This window comes from Lates calcarifer, linkage group LG1, assembly GCF_001640805.2.
Source record: "Lates calcarifer isolate ASB-BC8 linkage group LG1, TLL_Latcal_v3, whole genome shotgun sequence".
Taxonomy (NCBI): Eukaryota; Metazoa; Chordata; class Actinopteri; family Centropomidae; genus Lates; species Lates calcarifer.
The window spans coordinates 5,672,460-5,692,088 of NC_066833.1; the positions used below are offsets into that span (position 1 = coordinate 5,672,460).

At 39.1% G+C, this 19,629-nt stretch overlaps 2 protein-coding genes across 2 annotated transcripts; both read right to left on the minus strand.

Moving 5' to 3' along the window:
- Positions 1-3,847: 3,847 nt before the first annotated feature.
- LOC127140252 (uncharacterized) lies at positions 3,848-7,344 on the minus strand. Its single transcript, XM_051068290.1, has 7 exons — positions 7,030-7,344; positions 6,551-6,704; positions 5,652-6,022; positions 5,242-5,453; positions 4,917-5,088; positions 4,294-4,514; positions 3,848-4,086 (listed from the first exon to the last, which is right to left on the minus strand). Exons 1-5 carry the CDS (start codon positions 7,207-7,209, stop codon positions 4,944-4,946), a joined length of 1,062 nt encoding a protein of 353 aa, XP_050924247.1. The 5' UTR covers positions 7,210-7,344; the 3' UTR covers positions 3,848-4,086; positions 4,294-4,514; positions 4,917-4,943.
- A 5-nt stretch (positions 7,345-7,349) lies between these two features.
- Positions 7,350-14,800, minus strand: LOC108872809 (uncharacterized). Its single transcript, XM_018660683.2, has 18 exons — positions 14,667-14,800; positions 14,310-14,441; positions 13,953-14,099; positions 13,416-13,629; positions 13,174-13,325; positions 12,825-13,038; positions 12,675-12,734; positions 12,477-12,535; positions 11,830-12,046; positions 11,276-11,425; positions 10,473-10,643; positions 9,987-10,110; positions 9,784-9,858; positions 8,771-8,838; positions 8,505-8,570; positions 7,964-8,028; positions 7,668-7,887; positions 7,350-7,456 (listed from the first exon to the last, which is right to left on the minus strand). The coding sequence occupies exons 1-12, from the start codon at positions 14,775-14,777 to the stop codon at positions 10,007-10,009; spliced, it is 1,731 nt and encodes a 576-aa protein (XP_018516199.1). The 5' UTR covers positions 14,778-14,800; the 3' UTR covers positions 7,350-7,456; positions 7,668-7,887; positions 7,964-8,028; positions 8,505-8,570; positions 8,771-8,838; positions 9,784-9,858; positions 9,987-10,006.
- Positions 14,801-19,629: the final 4,829 nt, after the last annotated feature.

Consider the following 19,629-nt stretch of genomic DNA (forward strand, 5'->3'; position numbering starts at 1 on the left):
CAAGTCTCCACTGGTGGTTGACTCAGTATCATCTTTGAGATGTGGATCAAATGATCATAATGTTCAAACAGTCATGAAACAGTCATAAATTTAACAGCAGTTTCTACATAGGAGCTGGTTTTATTTGCCAGGTGAGCCATTGTTACAAATGTATGTTTAAGGATCCTTTTCTAGGGTCCACTGAAATATGGCAAAATACACTTGCACAACATACTGGGAAATTAATAGTTAATTTTTCTTAATTTTTGACCAATTTGTATTGGACTGTATACCACACTCAGTATCTCCATAATATTATAACATATAAATACTGTTTAATAATATTTGTCCGTTCAAATGCCTAAATGAAGAATTCAAGGATCACAGTTTTTGCATGAAAAAAAGAGCAAGGAAATTACAAGTGAAAGTGAGCAGTGCTGACAGGCTTAAGGCCATGGGCAAAAACTAAAATAAAATTAGAAATTTGTGTATTTTTTCAAACAAAATACATGTATCAGTTCTACTTTTTTCAGTCATCAGCATACTGCATGTCAAGCAACTCCGAAAAAACTCCAATTCCAAGATTTAGGAACCCATGTGTTAACTTTTTTCATATGCCACCACCAGATGTCACTGAGGATTCCATGTCTCCTGCATTACCTATGGTTTAAGTCAAGATGACATTTTGTTGAAAATATGCTTCCATAAATTTCACTTGACACATGTTTTGTTTTGCATATCATGGCAGATAGGACACAGAGATAAAAACAAATCACTGCACAAATGTAAACAATTATTTACATCTTATTTAGATCTCTAAAAGTCTCTTGTAAGTGCTGTTTCATAGATGCTAAGTTCATGATTGGTAATGAATTCATAATACATTTCATAATCTCATATAATAAATAAGTTAGCAATAAATAAGTAAACAGTCTATTCCATGTAAGGGTAAAACTTAAGTATGAGTTGATTAGTTGATTTGATTTACATGTAACTCATTTGGTACAGTTAAAAATGGGTGGATGGAAATCTGCCTTTAGGGACCTTGTTGTTTACTTTGTTAGTTGCATGTTTGGGTACCACTGTGCAGTTGGTTTAATTGCTCTCACAGGATAATGAATGTCATCACTCGTCGACCAATTCTACTGTTACAACTGCATATCCAAGTTACCTCTTAAAAACAACAACTACGAACTCAGAAGTTGTCATTAGATTAAGTCATCACAACTGACAAGAAAAAGACCCTGAGACTGTATAAGAATATATTTTGAATCTTTTTGGTCATCTAATAGATGTGTGAGGTATTTGCTTCAAGGAGCATCCCATGAGGCTGACACACAGTAGCCATTGAGTCATACAGTAATTAGCTGTATGAAGTGTGGCTGTAGTCAGCCTTGTTCCCTGAGGCCTGTTAGAGGTGACACACCAGGGAGATCACAATAGAAGACCTAATGACACTCTATTACAGTTAACTTACATCATCTCTGGACTTGTGTGTGTGCCACCTAATGCTATTGAAGTTACTGTGTCCAAATAAGTCTGAAGATGGCTTAATTACATAACTTGTCTTTCATCACAGTGACTGGAAAATTCCTTCCAAATCATCCTGCTGACACATACACATTCTCATGGAAAAACAAAACAATCCCTCACACAATTTTTAGGCTGCATTTAGGACTTTCTGTCACTTTATGAGCTCTTTTTAAAATGTAAAGGCTTGCATAAAAACTCTTCTTCTCTGAGCATGTGGACTTGTCAGCATATAACACTGTCCTGTTTCCTAGCACCAGTGGTGGAATGTAACTTTACTCAAGTACTGTACTTAGTGTAGTTAAATGCACTTTTTACTCCACTACATTTATCTAACAGCTGTTATTACTGGGCTCTTTTCAAATTAGAATTTAACATCAAAAATATAATACATATTGCTTATAAAATGCAATATTCATCAGTCACAGGGCCCAAGTACTTTCCACATTTCTGTATCTAACACATCTTTTGTAGCTTTTCAAGGTTTTATTCTGTTCATGCTTCTAAATACAGGCTATAGAACAACCTCTACCAAAAATATAATGTTTTAACTGCTATTTTTTTCCCTAATTTGCAGTTGCATATCCTCAAACTGGGATCATGGAAAACTCAACAGAAACTGTGTCATTTGTGTTGGCTATGTATGGTAACATAGGAAACTCTTTTTTGGCACTCGTATTTCATCTTAACAATGCTATTATACATATCAGTTATTTTTGCCAACACAGTACTTATTGTCATTATGTATGTGCTTGATGGTACACATCTTGTCAAAGACTGTCTTTTGCTGCTTCATTCATATATTCAACATGCATGCATATGTAGCTATTGAATTTGAAGCATTAACAATAATGGCATATGACAGATATGTGTGTAATTATAAGCCTTTACATTACAATGTCATAATAACTCAAATGAAAGTTCAAATTGTCATACTTGTTATCTGGGTAGTTTCCTTTTTAGAGGTTGGAGTTTTGTTATCTATTACTATTTGTTTAAAGTTTTGTGGAACTGTTATCAAAGTGTCTTGTGACAACAATCTTGTAGTTGAACTTTCTTGTTCATCAGACAGAATCATGTTATATCTTCATGATCTGGTGTTTGGCCTTCTTTTCACTCATATGTATAGATTCTGGTTGTGTGTTTAAAAGCTTCCAGAGAGACCAAAATGAAGGCTTTTGATACCTGCACACCACATTTAGTTTCACTCCTTAGTTTTGTCTTTGCATGTTTTTGTAACCGGATCAGGTAAAGATCTGACATGGCTTTTGTTCCATTTGAGCTGTGTGTTGTTTTATCAGTGTATCCACCTATCATTCAACCTATACTAAATCCAATGATATATGGTCTCAAGTTGTCAAAAATTAGGCATGCTTTAAAAAGTTCTTGGTCTTAAAATTTTTGATTCAAATTTTAGTTCATTATTTCAAGCAATATTTATTTTTCACATGCAATCTGTACTTCACATTCCAAATGACCTTAGTGTGTTTGTTGTAAGGTTTGGGGTGTTTTTTTTTCCAGTCTTGAGTTTTTAGAAAATGACAATTATTTAATGTATCCTTTATAAAAATCGGCAGACTTTATAGTCCACTCATATGGATGCAAGTGTGCTCCATTAATGGTTTGTAGCTTTTCAATGTTTTTTTTTGCACTTGAGAAGTTACTAATGGCTGTTCACATTTCTAACAAATTTTAAATTTGGCATGTTCTAGGGCGAGCCCATAGTAGTGCAATGGTTAGCAGTGTTACAGCAAGAAGGTTCCGGGTTCGGTTTTCTGTGTGAGTTTGCATGTTCTCCCTTTGCCTGGGTACTCCAGCTTCCTCCCACAGTCCCAAGACATGCAGCTTAGGTTAATTGGTGACTCTAAATTGTCCTTAGGTGTGAATGTGAGTGTGAATGGTTGTTTGTCTGCGATGGACTGGCGATCCGGGGTGTACCCTGCCTCTCGCCCAGTGTCAACTGGGATGGCTGACTCCAGGACCCTGCAACCCTTAAAGGGTATTCTAGGGCTGTTTTTGCCAATGATACTATAGTGACTGTGACTTGATTTTTGTCTCTTTTGTCTCTCCATACCAAGAAAGATGTATGAAATGATGTATGAATTACTGAATTTCCCTGAAGGAGTCATCCCAAAGGGATCAACAAAGTCTTGTCTAAGTCTGTCTAAATCTCTATGTCTAAGTCTAAGTCTGAAAGTTGTGCTGAATGTGATAGTGAAGACAGACATGGACACTGGTGAAATCCTAAACAAAAGCAAAGCTAGAACAATATTCAGTTCATCCTGAATTGAAACCAAAGAAAGAAACAGAAAATCAGATGTTAATGGACGAAATCATGGAATGTTCTCCAGGTGATTTAATGATCTTCCAAAATGTGTGACTTGTTTCAGAGAGGAAAATCTTTTCCTGCTCAACCATCAGGTCTCAGCTTTGGATGGATTTAGACCCAGTAGCTGTAACAAAGTGAAATAAGAGTATATCCACGGTCTGGAGATGCCCTGAGTTTTCTCCAGACCTCCAGCCTCCAAAACAAGACCCCTTTTAAAGGCCAACTGCTGCTGCAATAGCGCCATCTCTCTGGAGGGAGGACAGAATGAGAGAGTAGCTAAATGTCATTTATTTTATATAGCAGTCTTCCCTCCTCTAGAGATGTAAATCACAGGGAATGCAAAAACTGATGTGAGGTAATGTAAAAGTATTGCAATAGAATACAATAATACGCAATATCTGAATGCATATGATTTCTAGTAGCCCCAGTTAAAGGAGACAGACACTCATATATACCTGGTGAGCAGCTCTTCTTGCAACCTGGCCTCCTCTGCAGGCCCACTGGGCGGCCTCCTCTTCTCTCCTCTTACGTTCCTCCTCTTTTCTCCTCCTGTCCTCTTCCTCCTGCTCCTTCCTGCGGAGGTACTCTATCCTCTCATCCTCATCCATCTCCTGTAGCTTCTTGCTTTCCTCCTCCTGCCTCCTTTGCTCCTCCAGCTGCAAACGCTCCAGTTCAGCTGGAGGAGGACAAAACAAAATTTCCAGGAAATTATATTGCTAATAGCAAATTGGACAATTGCAGCTGTGTCAATAAATGTATCAAGTGTAATGTGACATTTCTCAGATTAGTTATTGAACTTTTAATTATTGTGTTCAGAAGATGAAGAGAGGTTTTCCAGACCTTCCTGTCACAATAGATGCATACTCGACACTCAACGCCCTGCTGATATTTAACAAATACTACAGGACTTTATAAAGGCATCAGGCTCAGTATTGGTAGATAATCCATATTAAAGATAATGAATGGGGAAACCTGATGAAAATTCTGCTAAATCCTGAGAAAATACTAACATTACTCTCCTCCTTTTCCTTCTGTTATCCTCACATTGGTTTCTTCTTTACTTCCCCTGTCCTCTCACCTTTCTTCCTTAGTTCCTCCTCCTCTCTCATCCTTTGAAGTCGCTCCATCTGCCTTCTCTTCTCCTCTGCCTCCTCCTCTCCCTTTCTCTTTGCGCCTGTTCCCGTCTCACTCGTTCCTGCTCTTCCTCCTCGTGCCTCCTCCTTTCCTCCTCTTCTGCCAGCTTCTTCAGTCTGGAGATGGAGATTGAATATTAATCAAGCCACAGTGTACAGGTTTTATACACGTTGCTGCACCAAGGTGAGAAGGGCACTGGAGGTCAGCAACAACAAGTTTTCTTTTAATAGTTAATCTTTCTAGTTTCTTTCCTTGAGGGAAAGTACAACCTGAGCTCTTCAGCTCTCTTCCTCCTCTCCCCCTCCAGCTCGGTCTTCATCCTCTCCTCTGTCTGCTCCTTCTCCTGTTGCTTCCTCTCCTCCTCCTCCTCCCGCTCCCTCCTCCTCCTCTCCACCTCCTGCCTCCGTCTCTCTGCTTGCTGGGCCAGACGCAGAGCTGCAGCCTCCTCCTCCTCCTCCTGACTCTTTCTGGCCATGGAAGACTAAAACACCCACACGTACACAGGGATAGAGTCCAAATATGCACAGTGACTAAAAAATAATTTCATTGCAGATACTTTTTTGTCTGTGAACCAGAGGGATGAGACAATGCAGTATTTAATGTATTAAGTAAAAAATGGAAAGAAATAATTATGAAGAACAATAACAAAAACTTATGTGTGTGTGTGCTTCCTACCAACCTCTGGCTTTACTGGGTTCAACATCAGCTGTTCGTCTGTTACCATGACAGTTGAACATGATGACAGGCGACCACGTGCTGAAGCGAGACCCATGGAGCTGGCTGGCACTGCCCCCTCACAGGAGGAGGCGGCAGACCTCCTTGAGCTCCTCTGATTGAACTGAGATGACCTGAATGAATTCACTGATTGGATGCTGCTCCGTTTGTCGCTGCTGGAAACATCTGTTTCTACATCTTCCTCTGAATTCCTTCTTGTTTTGCTTTTGTGTCTTCGTGTTGCAGAGGACCTTTTGGTGGATTTTAGGTAAGAATCTTCTTCCATCTCCTGGTTGATCTCCACCTCCTCTTTCTCCAGGGAGTCCTCATGGTTTCCTTTGAGAAAAGAACATGGAAGGAAAAAAAAAGGAAAGACAGGACAGGTTTGCAAAAGAAAGGCTATACTATACATATAGCTGGCTATACTTTACTACCTTTACAGAGTATGTCTGACTCCAATGTCTTCATTTGTAGATATATTTCAGATGTCATCTTTTCACCCACAGAACTCCAAATTACTGTTCACTGTGTGTACATTTTTTGTTGACCCTCTGTCTTCTTTTAGACTACATTGTTCCTCTGTGGTTTTGGAAAGTAATACATCTGATTTCAAAAGTTGCACATGATCACAGTGAAAAACCAAAATTAGTGGGAATAAATGGTTTTGTCTGTTTAAAATATATGTACTGGCATCTACAAAATTTATTTGCAAAATTATGACTTATCCTGTTACTACATGCATGTGGTGTTGCTTTGTGTCATTACCTCTTTTTTGGTGACAATTGCAAACAAATGCCCTCACATTAACATACCAAGCGTCATGTAGGTTATTATTTTTATTTTATTTTATTTATTTTCTCTTACCAACAACTAACTCTTTGTGTTTCAGCCTCCCCTTCCTCCTCCTTCTCCCAGCAGACTCTTCCCTCTGCCCTGCCGCTTCTCCTCCTCGCTCCTCTCCCTTTTCATTCGTCTTCACTTCTCCTCTCTCCCCTTCTCTGTGTCTCATTTTCTTTTTCTGAAAGGCAGTGATTACAGCAGTTGACTGACAGTTGTAAATGAGAATGGCATCTCATTTTATGTATTGCTTTGGATAGATACATACTGTCTGTTATTTCTGATATTTCTGTGTGCATTTTATATACTTTATAAGCATGTATGTTACCATGTATTTAATGTTTTTAGCCATATCTTTATTTCATTTTTGAGGATATACTTAAAAACTTATCAGCCCCAACAATAATCACATTATGCTCAGCCTGATTGATATGTTCTCCTCAAACGGACTGGACATAGGCAGCCACTGTTTCAGTATGAATAGAAAGCAGTTCATCAATTCTCACCACAGAGGGGAGAGCAGAGTGGTCCTGAGTCTCTGCTGCTTCTCTGTTGGTCCTCTCCTCTTGTTTCTGGCTCCTGATTGGTTGAGAATCACCCTCTGCTTTTTGTGTCTGCCGTCTTCCTTCTTTGCTCATCCTTGATGTCCTCTGTCCATCAGAGTCTGCACTTTTCACTGTTTTCATATCCCTTTTCCTAAGTAAATGGAAGACATGGGCATGTGTGTGAATATGCACAGCTAATCAGCATGTTGGAAAATATAAATACTTACAAACCAAAGGGTCTGTAATGTTTAAATCTCATAAAAGTTTGTATTCTCATTTCACCCAGTAGTTACAACAGCTTCCTCAGTGTCCCTCCTCTTAATATTCCTCCTCCTTCTGTTCACAGCCTTCTTCTGTTGTTGCTTCAGCTGGGCTGATGTTCTGCTGGCTGTGAAATATATACATCCACTTTACTTTGATTTATTGTCTTTGAAAACCAAAACTGGTACTGTCACAAAATTCTCTCTCTCTCTCTCTCTCTCTCTCTCTCTCCTCTCCCTACACACACACATATATATATATATATATATATATTATATATATATATATATGCACACACACACAATTTGAGCAATTTCTTGAAGAATCAATCTACGAACCCTGATTGGTGTGATCTGGATAAATGGCTAGTCTGTCCTGTCTTGGCCAGCTCTTCTTCCTCCACCTCCTCCTCCTCAGGGTCACCTCCTCTTGGCTCCTCCCTCCCTGCCCACTCCCTCAGTGGAGGCATCCTAACATTGTTTTTAGCATCCTTCTTTTGTTTCTTCCATGTTTCCGTCACTGCCTCTGCACTCTTTGCTTTTTTCTGGGTCACAGCCGCTGGAGTGATGAACAAAACATTTTGATAAAATTCATTCAAATTCAAATTCTGATAAAATAAGCAGCAGAGTCTTACCTGTGTTAGTGTGGCTGATGGGCTAAACATGCATTAGTCTCTGTCAAGCTATGAAGATCTGGGAGCTGGTGAGAACAGAAATTAAAAATTATATTGGATATACACAAAGGATGTTCAGTGTGTAAATACTAAGATCCATTTGAGTCTTTGTTTTGCTTGGCTCCATCAGACTGTACTGGAGAGCAACACAATTTCTGGCTTTATCATGCAGAATAACCATGTCTAATACAATAATTTGCCTAGAATGATTATTTAAATAGCTGAGGAGCAGAGTGAATATTTTGTTCCTGCCCACATAATGTTAATCTTGCCTGAAAGGGGCTTTAGAGATATGGCGATGAGGTGCTTTACAGTATTTGTTACAGATTTGGGACACATTTCATTCTGAGATACTCAGTGTAATTTTGATGTAATTTAGACTGTAATATTGTGCAGCTTCTATTTGATTGTGTTCCATTACTGCTTTGTTATTGCTATCAAAGAAAGGTCAATATATTTAAATGAAAAAGAAGTGGTTCTGGCATATCGAGGTGTAACTGACCTGTTCAGTGCTGAGGCTATGCTCCCTTGTTCCAAACTGACCAAAAGACATGTGACTTCCTGTTTTCTGGAATACACACACAATGGGCAAAATCTTAAAAACATGGAAATATAAACAATTATGTTCATGAAGAGGTGCTCTGAATGAATGCTTTCGATACAGCTCTGCTAGCAATTTCCCACCTCTTCTGGGTTTTGTGCTAAGCTGGGCTAATGTACGCTGGATTGTTACACTGTTACAAGGTTGGTGTAAAAACATCAACTCACCTTGTCTATAAACTGATGGTGCTGGATGTTCCCCACAAGAACATCTGTGTTCAGTTCCACCCCTGCCTCTGCACACACATACAATAAACAGACAATGGTCAGAATAAAGATGCTAAATGCTAAAATCCACAAGTAAAGTAACAGTACCTTCTATTTCTAAGACAGAGGACGTTTCTAGGTTAACAAAAAAGAGTTTGAGCATCATGTGAAGGTGTTATAAAATTGCAAGGAAAGCTAATACCAGGTAAACAATCACATGTACAAAATAATGGAAACCAATTCATGAATTATATCTGATCTGTGAAGACAGATGCAGATGTTTAAGCACAGATTGTCATATGAGAATGAAACTCAAGTCAATGCAAACACATTCCACAAAAGACTTGTTAGACCAACATTGATAAGTCCACTCCTGAAGAGCATCAAGAACTTAAACCTGAAACCTATAATTATTTGTCTCACTGCACTGACAGCATAACTGAGACAATCATCATCATAATCATCATCATCATAAGTGCAAACTGTTGCAGAGCAGCTTTTTGAGCTGCAGTTGCATGTACTACCCAGTTGTTTTGACAGGATATTGAACTTTGACCCCCAAGCATCACCACAAATGTTTAATTGTGTTCTGGCATTGTGAGGAAAACACTGTGACAGAGCTGACAAAGGTGACAATTGATACAACTGAGAAACTGCGGCAAAGAAGGATTTCATTAACTTTGAAAAATACAGAGGTAAGTCTGACTCAAAGTGGATTTGAAGAGGCTCTGCATACAGTTTATTTAGGCAGTTATAAAAAATAAAAACTTCACAAAAGGATCCATGGACTGCTGGACTGGATATTACATGACTATTTACTGGAGAGAAAATAGTATTCCTTTATCTAAATGGGTAGTTAAATAAAATCACTTTTTGCTTTTGAATTGTTGCTTTATGTTTGAAATAGATATGTGTCTGACTTGGGTCTACTAAGTGTTATTAGCGTGTCTTATTAGTTAGTACTGCATGCTGACCTGTATGTGTATGCTCAGGCTGCAGCAAAATGATCCAAGGTAACTTCTCTCCTTCTGTAGACAAAACCTGGAGAGCTGGGAGAAAAAAAAGAACAAGTTATTAGTAATTAATGTTCCTCTTTGCCCTAAAGTTGGATTCACACATTAGTTACTATGTATGTCTCTCCTCTGGGTGAACTGTGCAGATTTTGGTCTGACTGTACCTTGCTGCTGAGTGCCATCATCATCCCTGAGATGGGTCCTGGCTGTTGTCATATAGTGACAGTTGAATGATTTCCCCATCAGGACCCAGGATCAGGCTGCCGACAGATTTGCCATCCTGCAAATCTGACAATACATCAACTCTGAACAACAAAGACATGGACCCTTTGATGGATGAATGAAAGTGATGCATCATCATTTCTCATCCCTGGACTTCATGTAATTATTTTTATGTCAAAGACAGGTGACCTGGTGGGTCAGAGCCAGAGCAGATGAGGTTAATACAAGCTTGCCTTCTTGGTCAGTGTGTTTAGAAAACCAGTTGGTAACATGAGGTCAGTCAGCGAGTCCAATAAGAGCAGAGAAAAACAGGCACAATGTAAAACCAGGAAGACATTAAGAGCAGGCAGAGTCAAAGTAAAATATACTTTATATATACTTTATACTTTGAGGGTCATGTTTTGTTACAGTGGTTTAACTCCCATTACCTCTCAGCTCCAGTGGTAGAACACCCCTAACCACACCTCTGTTAGCATCGCTGGTTTCACAGGGGTCCTGGAGGTCAAGAAGTCGGTTCTGTAAAAAGGCAAAAGAGCTCTGCTTGCCAGGACCTTTTCTTCCTGCAACGCAGCCCAACACTCCTACTGGTGGAGGAGGCTCTGCAGAACAGAACAGGGTATAAGAAAAGACAGAGGGATGAGCAGAAAGAACATGACATACCTCTAACTAAAGCTTGGGATGTAGTTATGTTTGTGCTCGACATGCATTACATCTTAAGTTAGAAGTAGCAGAGGTCATCGAAGCTCTAGCTATCAGTCAAAACAGAAGGATATCTAAAAACGTGTGACAATCTTTGTCAGGGAATGTAAATTATTTAGTTTGATATTGAGTCATTTAGTTCAATCTCCAGCATCTTCACATCTTTTAAAAGATTTATTTAGATTAATCTAAATGGGAAAGTCACACATGAATCACAAAGCAAGAAACAATATGAGGGGTAAGAAAATAGAACAATGAAAACACTAGAAAATGGAGTAATAGAAAAAAACTCTTGGAATACCTGTGCCTGGTAATATTCTGTATGTGGTTAATGTCTAATGCTTTAGTCTCTGCTGTCTTGTGGCAAGTTGCTTCACTAGTATATATCAGTAAACAATACACTGCCATGTTGCTGTTCAGCTGATAGCTTTTAGATTTAAGGGATGGATCTTTTACAGATTCACCTATCTGACTGTAGTCATCATTTCACTGTGACTTATGCCAGCTTGTAAAGTGTAAGTGTGCACTGTACCCTTCCCTGGCTCCAGCAGAATCATGGAGCCTTTCTCAGAGGGTAGCCTTCCACTTCCCCCTCCTGCTCCTCCCTGGTCTGCTGCCTGTTTTTTAAGGTACTGTCTCTCTGTTTTTTCTCTTCCTCCTCTCAGCTTCCCACTTATCTCTTCTGAAAGACAGAGTGAGAAGAGTAAGAATATAACACAGCATTTGTACCCTGGAAAGTGGTTCAAGTTATCATTTTAAATACAGGAAATATAGTAAACTTTCAGCATTTTATAACCTCTGTGTTCTTAATGATTTTAAAGACTCATTTTACTCACCAGGAGCTGCTGGCACAAGGAGCTGATTGCACATACTCCTCAAACTAGACTTAATTGAAACTTATCTTTGATAAACTGTAAGTGTTTACCGACTGGAGAGCTATGCATCATTAAATTAAAATGTTCCTGCCAGGTCTAAGTTAGCATAAGTCTTGTTGACAAGACAAAAAATATAGAAAATTGTCAGACAACCATACAAATGGAACTGAGCACAGAGTGTGTGCTCTTGCTCTGTCCGTGTCTTCATTACCTGCCTTCTCAGGAAACAGCAGAGGTAGAAAAACAGGATGCTGATGGGGTCTATTCAGATTTTCTTTGGGTTGAAACCCATCTTTCTCCGCCCGTGGTTGGGCATGCTGCTGAGTTTGATGCTGGATCACTTGTGCAGGGTCAACAGTGCTGCACTGTGCTATGGGAGGTAGGTATTGTGCACTATGTTCGTCACTGTCCAAGTTCTCCTGTCTCAGCTGAAACATTTGACAAATAAATCCGTTACTGATGTCCTGGTAATGAGAACATGCATATGTACACATTCCCTTTTGCATATCTGCAAATGTGCTGCGATGAAAAATGATGTAGACAATTACCCGCAAATCAATATCGCTAAAAGTTATAAAGAGTCATCAAGTCATTTATCCCTCTTTTTGACATAAAACATATTGATTTAAAATTCAACCTTCAACTTTTTATTTCACCAACAGTTTTCTGCACAAGTACTGCCAATATCTAGAGCTCTGATAGGAAACACAACAAATAAAACAAGTCAAATACAAATTTTTTAAACACAAAACTAGCAGCTAATAAATGATAACCTTACCGCTACTGTTTTTCAACTGATCAAATAGTATTTAAAAGACACAAGATTTGACCTAATTTTATCTGAACCTGTCATCTTACACCGTCTGTCTTCTCCCAGCAGGGTCCATGTCCTACTTTCAGAGGAGGAAGGAACAGGCCTGTGTGTAGGGGAGGCAATCAAAGCATCATGGTTATTAACATGTAGAGGTGGTGCACAAGGTAAAAGTTTGGTTTTATTCATTTACTGTCCTTACTATACTATTTCTCCCACTACTAGTACTTTTACTATGACGATACCTGAGGTTGTACTTGTTTCAGGCTCAGTGTTTGACTGCTGCTCTGCTCCACATAGTCTTACTAGAGAACAGTCAGAAAAATAGATCTTTTAATTGATATACTGAAGAGAAAGACTTAAATACATTACACATTTACAACTTACAACTTTACCTATCCTCCCATGTCTGTTCCCACTTGATGATCTTTCATAGTTTACTTTATCACTGGTCGTCCCACTGTTTGTCTGAATGGAACAGCCCTGATCATCTGCCATGTCATGGACACAGTCCATATTAGGATGATGGAGCTCCCCACTTGTACTGTGGTGGTTTGTTTCAGTATGCTGTGAACTTTCAGAATGCTGCAGACTCATTTCTAAGTAAGCCTGCAGTTGGTAGGTAAGGCCAATAAATTAAACAACATTAAAAAGAGCATCGTTGACACAATTCACATACATTTGTGAAGATAAAGGAGCATTAACAAATATCTTCAGATGTAACTTCAGTCATAAGCAAGTCACCTGAGGTTCAACTGGTTCTTCAGGGCTTATTGCGACATAATGTACCCACGGCTGAGGCTCTGTCTGTGGGGTTGGAGCTCTGGAGGCACGTTGTATCTGGAGGAACAGATCCAGCCTGACTCTGGTCCTGCTGCATGGCTCTTCCTCTTTATCTGCAGACAAAGTTTTAGATTGTGTTGTTTGAATTTCAGGTTAAAAAGCATAGTGGTTGTAAAAACTACATGACTACATACATGTCCCACCTGTCTGTCCATTTTTGTTGCCTTCAGGTTGATTCTCCAGTTGTTCAGTGTTTTCCTCTCCAGGAAGCCACTGTGGGTTCATTTGCACATGTAACTCTGGACTGGGCTGTGCTCGTGTGGGGCCAATAGTCAGAGGACTGGGACAACAAAGGTCTGGAACTGGGGGGAAGTAACGAGGAGGAAAGAGGGGTGGAGCTGGTCGGGAAGAGGTAAACTGAAGGAAAGAGACACATTAAAACAAATTTTTGGTCACTAGGGGGCAAAAGAACTCAAAAACAAAAAAACAAAACAATGAGAAGGCTAAACAGGCTAAAAAGCTTTGGAAAAGTCTAAATGCTTTGGATACAATTGATAATGACAATAAATAATGTCAGCCTGGCCCTCTATCAGCAGCAGTGGTCTGAATGCATACAGACATTTTTTTCTTTTGATGTATCACTACATGAACAAAGGAGATACAGTACATACACAGTATGCATACATACAAATATACACATAATATACCTAGAGAAGTTATTCTTTATCAATTCCACCTACCTGAATGTTACTGTAGCTCAGAATGGCAGCTGTTAGCTCCTTTAGGGTGCTCAGCTGCTGTTCCACTTGTTTATTGTACCGCCGGACCACCCTCTTCTTCCTGTTCCCAGCCCCTGACTCATAACTGGTTTCCACTGTAACTAGGTCCTGAAGACAGAAGAAAAAGGATTCAAAAATCAACCTGAAAACTTAATTCTTGGTTGGTTTTTGCTTGTAGATGTCTGGCAGCTATATTTGTCTTGTTGACTGTGTCAGGCCAAATTCCCCTTGCTACCTAAGGGCCATAACTGCAGCTACTTGTGCACACACACACACACACACACACACACACACACACACACCCCTACACCTACCTACCTGGGAGTACAGTAGAAGTGGCCCCCTACGAGTGCTGTAAGTCTTCGGAAGGGTTGACTCTGATTCCACAAGCAGATGGCCGCTGTTGGATAGACGCAGAAGAGTCTCCTGGGACTTCCAGATGTAGTAATCCTTTTGGTAGATTGATAGATTATATTGATTGTGTAACAAATAGATTGATTGACTAATTAATGACTGTGATGGCCAAATAGATGGGCAGTGGGTTGGTGGCTGATGTAGTCATGTAACAAAAAGTTTTAAAAAAGTAAACCAGTTTACTGCCACTGTAATACTAGTGTGTATCCAAGTACTAATACATAGAATCTTAATTATTATAGCCTTTCTGCTTGTGTTTACCTGTGGAGTGAAGCAGACATCCAGCCGTCCGTTAGGTCTCCCATTGTTTTTGTTTGATGAGACCAATCGACCACACCCCCGACTCAACAGGGACAGAGATAAATCCTTCATGATGCTATGTCGTCTTGGACGGACAGCTGAGTCAAAGAGGATTAATAAGGTTATTCCAAGGTAAGAAGGACAACAATGATATTGCTATATACTGATGATACTGACTTGATGTTGTCAAATAAAATTTGACTACTTAGGTTTAGATGATATTTTTCTCTTTGTTTCTATGGTGAGTCTTGAAGATAGGGGTAATTTGGCAGCTCTTGTTACATGAGTGAAAGGTGTGAGTGTACATGTGAAATAGGTTGACTGTGTGCGTTAGTGCTGTGATAGACTGGCAACCTGTCAAGCTGTACCCTGCTTCTCACCCAACATGTGCTGGAATTGGTTTCCACTTCCCAACACCCATAAGGATATAGGGAGCAAATGAATGGACTTTGGAAACAAAATGAGGTACAGGCATCCATGTTGATGCATTAGTAAGAATAACATTTCCTGAAGATATATATAATTTTGTAGTCCCATAATTGTGAAGTAAAACATGAAAAGGAGGAAACAAATTAATGTTATGATAAAACCGCTGCATAATTTGTATAAGGAGTACTGACAGTAAACTACATGACTTCCAGTGAAGCTCAAGAATCATCAAGCTTTCAGTAAGTAGGGGGTTGTTTTAGTAGTTTCACATTCAAAATCCAGTCTAATAAGGGTCTGCGGGCTGATAACCGAGCTACCCATGATGCTAGCTCATGTTGGTTCTAGATGCTCAGCTTGTTTTTAGGTTAGGATTCCTTCAGTGTTCATTGATCAGGATGTTTTTACTGGGAGCTGAATTATCCACCGAGGCCTCATTGAATAAAGCAGTTTCATATTTAAAAATCAATGTTTCTCCGTGACACAGACACAGGATGTTGAGAGCAACTTGTTTTTCTGATAACTGAAGATCCAGACATCTGATGACAAAAATCCTCATCTGCTTTAAGATTAGAGTTATAACATTATATAAAGTGACAGTAACAGGACTTGAAACATTCAGAAAGTAGTCGGGTGAAAATGTTTTAATGTCCGGCCATCCAGCCAACAGCCAGTGTTTACTGGTTTATTGTACCTAAACACTCATGTGACAGCAAACAACAAGAACAAATAGCAGTAGCTTTGGTGACTTAAATGATTTCAAATGATATACAGCCACAGCTTTGAAAAAGAATCTGATGGAAGCCAATAAAGTAGCAATAACACCGATGAATCGACAGCTCTCACGTCTGATTTTTTTGGTCATTGTCACTGTTACATCGATGGATTACTGGAACATTTCAGTTTATGCTTTAGATTCTCAGCACAGATGAATGACACACCACTAAGAACTAGTCTGAGGTGCATTCTTGATGAGTGAGGCTTGGGAGGTAAAGTTAGTGCATATGTAGGCTACACTACACCGCAAAAAATTTGACTTGACCTGACAACATATTATTATTTTGGTTTGGGTGGAGGGCACATGTTTAAAATGACGTCACGATTAATCGACTAAAATTGGCTCGATTAATTGACTTCAAAAAGTAACCAAAATGCCCATCTCTGGAAGGGAGATTTAGATTTTATGTCAATCGATTTAGTTAATCAGGTCTTTATCACATCTTCCTGATTTTTATCATATTTTCTAGATGAAAAAAGCATTAAAAGACAAAACACTGGACGTACCTGCTGTCTCCCATACAACGATTGCCCTCACTCTCTCTCTCTCTCTCTCTCTCTCTCTCTCTTCTCTGTGTGTGTTTGTATGTTCATGTGTTGATGTGTCCAACCTGTTGCTAGGTTTTCAAGAGTTGGCACTGTGTGTTTCTGTTGCCGTGGCAGCAGTGACATAAAATGGAACAAACACACACACACACACACACAAGTAAAACTTTAAAATATTGTTCACTCTACCACAATCTACCACAAATACTATATGTATGCTGCATCTTGAGACAAGCAGAGTTAAGAAATTACTTGATGATCAAACAACAACCATTTACACCAACACAATTTATAGGAGTCTATGGATAGCAGTACAGTATGTAGAGCTACAGTAATCTGTGAAAGGAAACAGGCCTGTCAGTCTGCACTTGCTCCACTTACAGTAAACTCTCACTCACTCCTAGTGAGTTTTTAAGGTTGAAATGCTTCCCTCCAGTGTGTTGAGTCTCGTCTGTGGTCTGCGCCAAGTTGGACATACTTGGAAATCCTCTACAGGGAGGTGTCTGAAAGGAAACTAATATCAGTTCCTGACCAATTATGACAGTCAAATTAACTGGTAAATTCTAACTTCACCTTCAAGCTCAACATCCTTTTCACCACATTCTGATAAAAAAACACCCATACTGAAAAAAGCGGTCAGTGTTGTGGTTAATCTTAATTTTCTTCATGAACAAGCCTCACAGACACTTACAGCACAAGTAGACATGAAAGTCCCCAAAAAGATGCCATGTCCACAACCCAACCAAGAGACCAAGATGGCTGGGTATTCTAAACAGCTGTTCCAATTGTCCAATTGTGCTTAGCCTGCAACTCTGAAGAAAGACAGACTCCAGTCCCTCTCCTGCAGTTTGGTTCCACTGTCAGTGCAGTGTTCAGAGGTGAAGTCAGTTGACACTCACCAGAGAAGAATAGCCAGACTGGTCAGAGCTAAAAGCCAACGGTTGTGAGCAGAAAAGCATAACAGAATGCACAACATCTAAACTTCTAGTAGTTACTTTCAGTATGATAATTCACCATTTCACAAAGCAAACAAACTGGTTCCACGAACATAACAATAACTGCAGAAATGAATTCTTGTGGAATCCATGCCATGAAGAACTGTACATGTTTTGAGAGCAAAGGGAGGCCCTACCCTATATTACTATGATGTCCCTAATGAAGTGCTTGGTGAGTGTTTATCTAACTGATATCACATCACCTCCCTCCCATCTCCCCAACATAGAGGTGAAATTTCAGTGGTTTTATACAGCCAGGGGGTCTGTGCACCAAGGCCTCCAGCATACCACACCGAGGCCAAGGCCCCCAACTCTGCCTACTGCCTAACTGACATTGCTCCTCATGACTATCCTTGTGGATAGTGGGCCCACATGCCAATGGTTTCATGGGTATGAACTTGGCCACCAGGTTCTTGCCAGTGAGCTCCCCTCTTAGGCCTAAGCTCCAGGGTAGGGGCGTGGGGGGGGGGGTTACAATACGCTTGTCATGTTCTTTTGCATCTCAGGACATTACTATAAAGGTTCAGCTGCTTCTATATCTCTCAGTAGGGAGGGGGAATCACATTGTTCACAAAGTCTTATATGTTATTTGGAACTGCATCTCACAAAGATTAATTTATCGTAGCTCTTTTCAAATGATTGTTTCAGATTACAGGTTCTCTTGACATAATTTGATAAAAGATGTCATCTATAAACATCATGTTTATTAATAGATGCATTCATGAAGTAGAACCATAACTGTAACTATTTTCTGTAAATATGAATTCATCAATTGCCATAGCTGCTTATCTTGCTCAGAGTTGCAGATATTCCTTTTCTTCATTTACTCTTGGATTTTAGCAGTGATTTACTTTTCAACATTTGCTATCATATATCCTCAAAAGGCAAATGTATTCTTGTTTCTTATTACTGGACTAATGGAGAATTCAACAGAGATTATGTCATTTGTGTTGGCTATGTATGGTAACATGGGGCAGTTAAAGTACCTGTATTTCACTCTAGCAATGTTATTTTACATATCAGTTATTTTTGCCAACACAGTACTTATTGTCATTATATATGTGGAGCAAAATCTGCATGAGCCCATGTATCTATTCCTGTGTAATTTATTTATCAATGAAATATATGGCAGCACATCTATGTTGCCCTGCTTGATGGCACAAATTTTGTCAGAGACCCATGAAATTTCTGTCTTTTACTGCTTCATTCAAATATTTAATATTCATACATATGTAGCTATTGAATTTGGAACATTAACAATAATGGCATATGACAGATATGTGTGTATTTGTAAGCCTTTACATTATAATGTCATAATAACTAAAATGAAAGTTCAAATTGTCATACTTGTCATACTGGATAGTTTCTTTTTTAGAGGTGGGTGTTTTGTTGTCTTTTACTATTCGTTTGAAACGTTGTGGGACTGTTATCAACAAAGTATTTTGTGCACATCACCTTGTGGTTGAACTTTCTTGTTCGAAAGACAGAACAGTGTCACTTATTCATGATCTGGTTTTTGGCCTTATTTTCACTGTTGCTGCTCCTGTCACTTATATTTCATACAGTTATGTAAAGATCCTGGCTGTGTGTTTAAAAGCTTCCAAAGAGACCAAAATGAAGGCTTTTGATACCTGTACTCCACATTTAGTTTCACTCATTAGCTTTGTCTTTGCTTGTTTTTACAGTTTGATCACTCAGAGATTTGACATGTTCTCAGTTCCATATCCTCTCTGTGTTTTCTTGTCTATGTATGTAGTGATCATTCAGCCTCTTCAAAATCCAGTCATGTATGGTCTTAAATTGTCGAAAATCAGACATGCTTGTATGGATTTGTTGACATTAAAAACATTGCAACACTACATTCTCATGGAGAGTATTTCAATTCTACAGTATACATGCTTTAATTACAGTTTAAATTGTTAACATCTGTTAAATTGTCAATAAAATGCAAAACAAATACAAAACTTAAGTCTTCTCAGGTTACAGGCCTATAGGTTTATGAATGCCACTAGAAAGAAAGGTTTTGAGAATGCAATAACATTTTTAATAGAATTATACTGATAGAAGACTGATGGAGTACTGTGTGTAAATGCAGAGAGGAAAACTGGTCCAAATACATCTGTTCTAATCAAACAAGACCAAGGATCTGTTGTATATGTTGTATGCTGCAGTGTCCTGTG